Here is a 979-nt window from a genome sequence, read left to right as displayed (position 1 = left end):
TGCTCAAGGGAAACTAATTACTTTCTGCAGCTGTCAAGCTGATCTGCATGTATATGCTAGGAGGGACAGGTTCTGCCTTATGCTCAGGATTTTTCACTGTATATAAAGGAGGCATGGATGGCTAGAGAAAAACATAACTCTCCTTGTTCAGGTTTGGCAAGAGGAAATGACCATGCTGGTCCTGCTGCTGTATGGGATTGGGGACGAAATAAGGCAGAAGAGAGTGGCATTTTTGCTCTCACTAGTTCCCCACAGCAGCAGTCATCACATCTACTACAAAGCACAACTGCTGAGAGTGCACATAATCCCAGAACTTTCAATCCACACCTGGACAAAGCTAAAGGGTAGTTGGGTTACCTGCAAGATTCATGATACGTATAGTGACTCCATTCATTGCCAGGTCTCTGAGACCTTGCCGGTTACGGATATCCAGGTGCTTGAACAGCTTGGCTGCGTATATTTCCAAGGTCACATTGGGATGTACCCTCAGGAACTCCAGAATTCTTCTGGAGCATTTCCCACAGGGGGTGGTAGATAGGACCCAGGTGATGGAGCAAGAAACTGATGGCATGGGCTTGAAATAATTTTCCAAGAAGTTGACTTCAGCATGTTGGGTAAAACTGTTTGAGCACCAATTCCTCCAGACGGTACCTCTGCTCCACCTGATTTCATACAGCAGGTACACCACTTTTGGATATTGGCTAGGCATATAATTTCTTTTGAAGTCATTTGGCTGTATCTTCCACCTGCAACAAAAGTACCAGCAGTACTATGATCCCAACACTTCAGTGATGTCTGGTCCCATTGTGCATTGCCTACTCCCAGCATCAGACAAGCATCCCACTCTCAGCCTTTCCCATCACAAATGAGCAGCTTGAAGAATGTTGCAATCTAATGATTAAATCTGGAATTTGATGAAGGCTCCAGAGTTATTCCCCTAAAGTGGCCCTGTTGAAAGGCCCACAGCACCTCCTTCAGA

At 45.8% G+C, this 979-nt stretch overlaps 1 protein-coding gene across 1 annotated transcript; it reads right to left on the bottom strand.

The window, feature by feature from the left end:
• Window positions 1–337: 337 nt before the first annotated feature.
• Window positions 338–746, bottom strand: LOC104513938 (C->U-editing enzyme APOBEC-1-like; the record flags this gene model as incomplete). Its single annotated transcript, XM_010157446.1, has 1 exon — window positions 338–746. A coding segment is annotated over one exon (409 nt), but the record flags the coding sequence as incomplete, so codon positions are not given.
• Between the last annotated feature and the right edge of the window lie 233 nt (window positions 747–979).

The sequence above is a fragment of the Eurypyga helias genome, unplaced genomic scaffold, assembly GCF_000690775.1.
Source record: "Eurypyga helias isolate BGI_N326 unplaced genomic scaffold, ASM69077v1 scaffold4298, whole genome shotgun sequence".
Taxonomy (NCBI): domain Eukaryota; kingdom Metazoa; phylum Chordata; class Aves; order Eurypygiformes; family Eurypygidae; genus Eurypyga; species Eurypyga helias.
The sequence above is the reverse complement of the archived record's forward strand: the minus strand, read 5'-3'. Positions and strand labels throughout refer to the sequence as shown.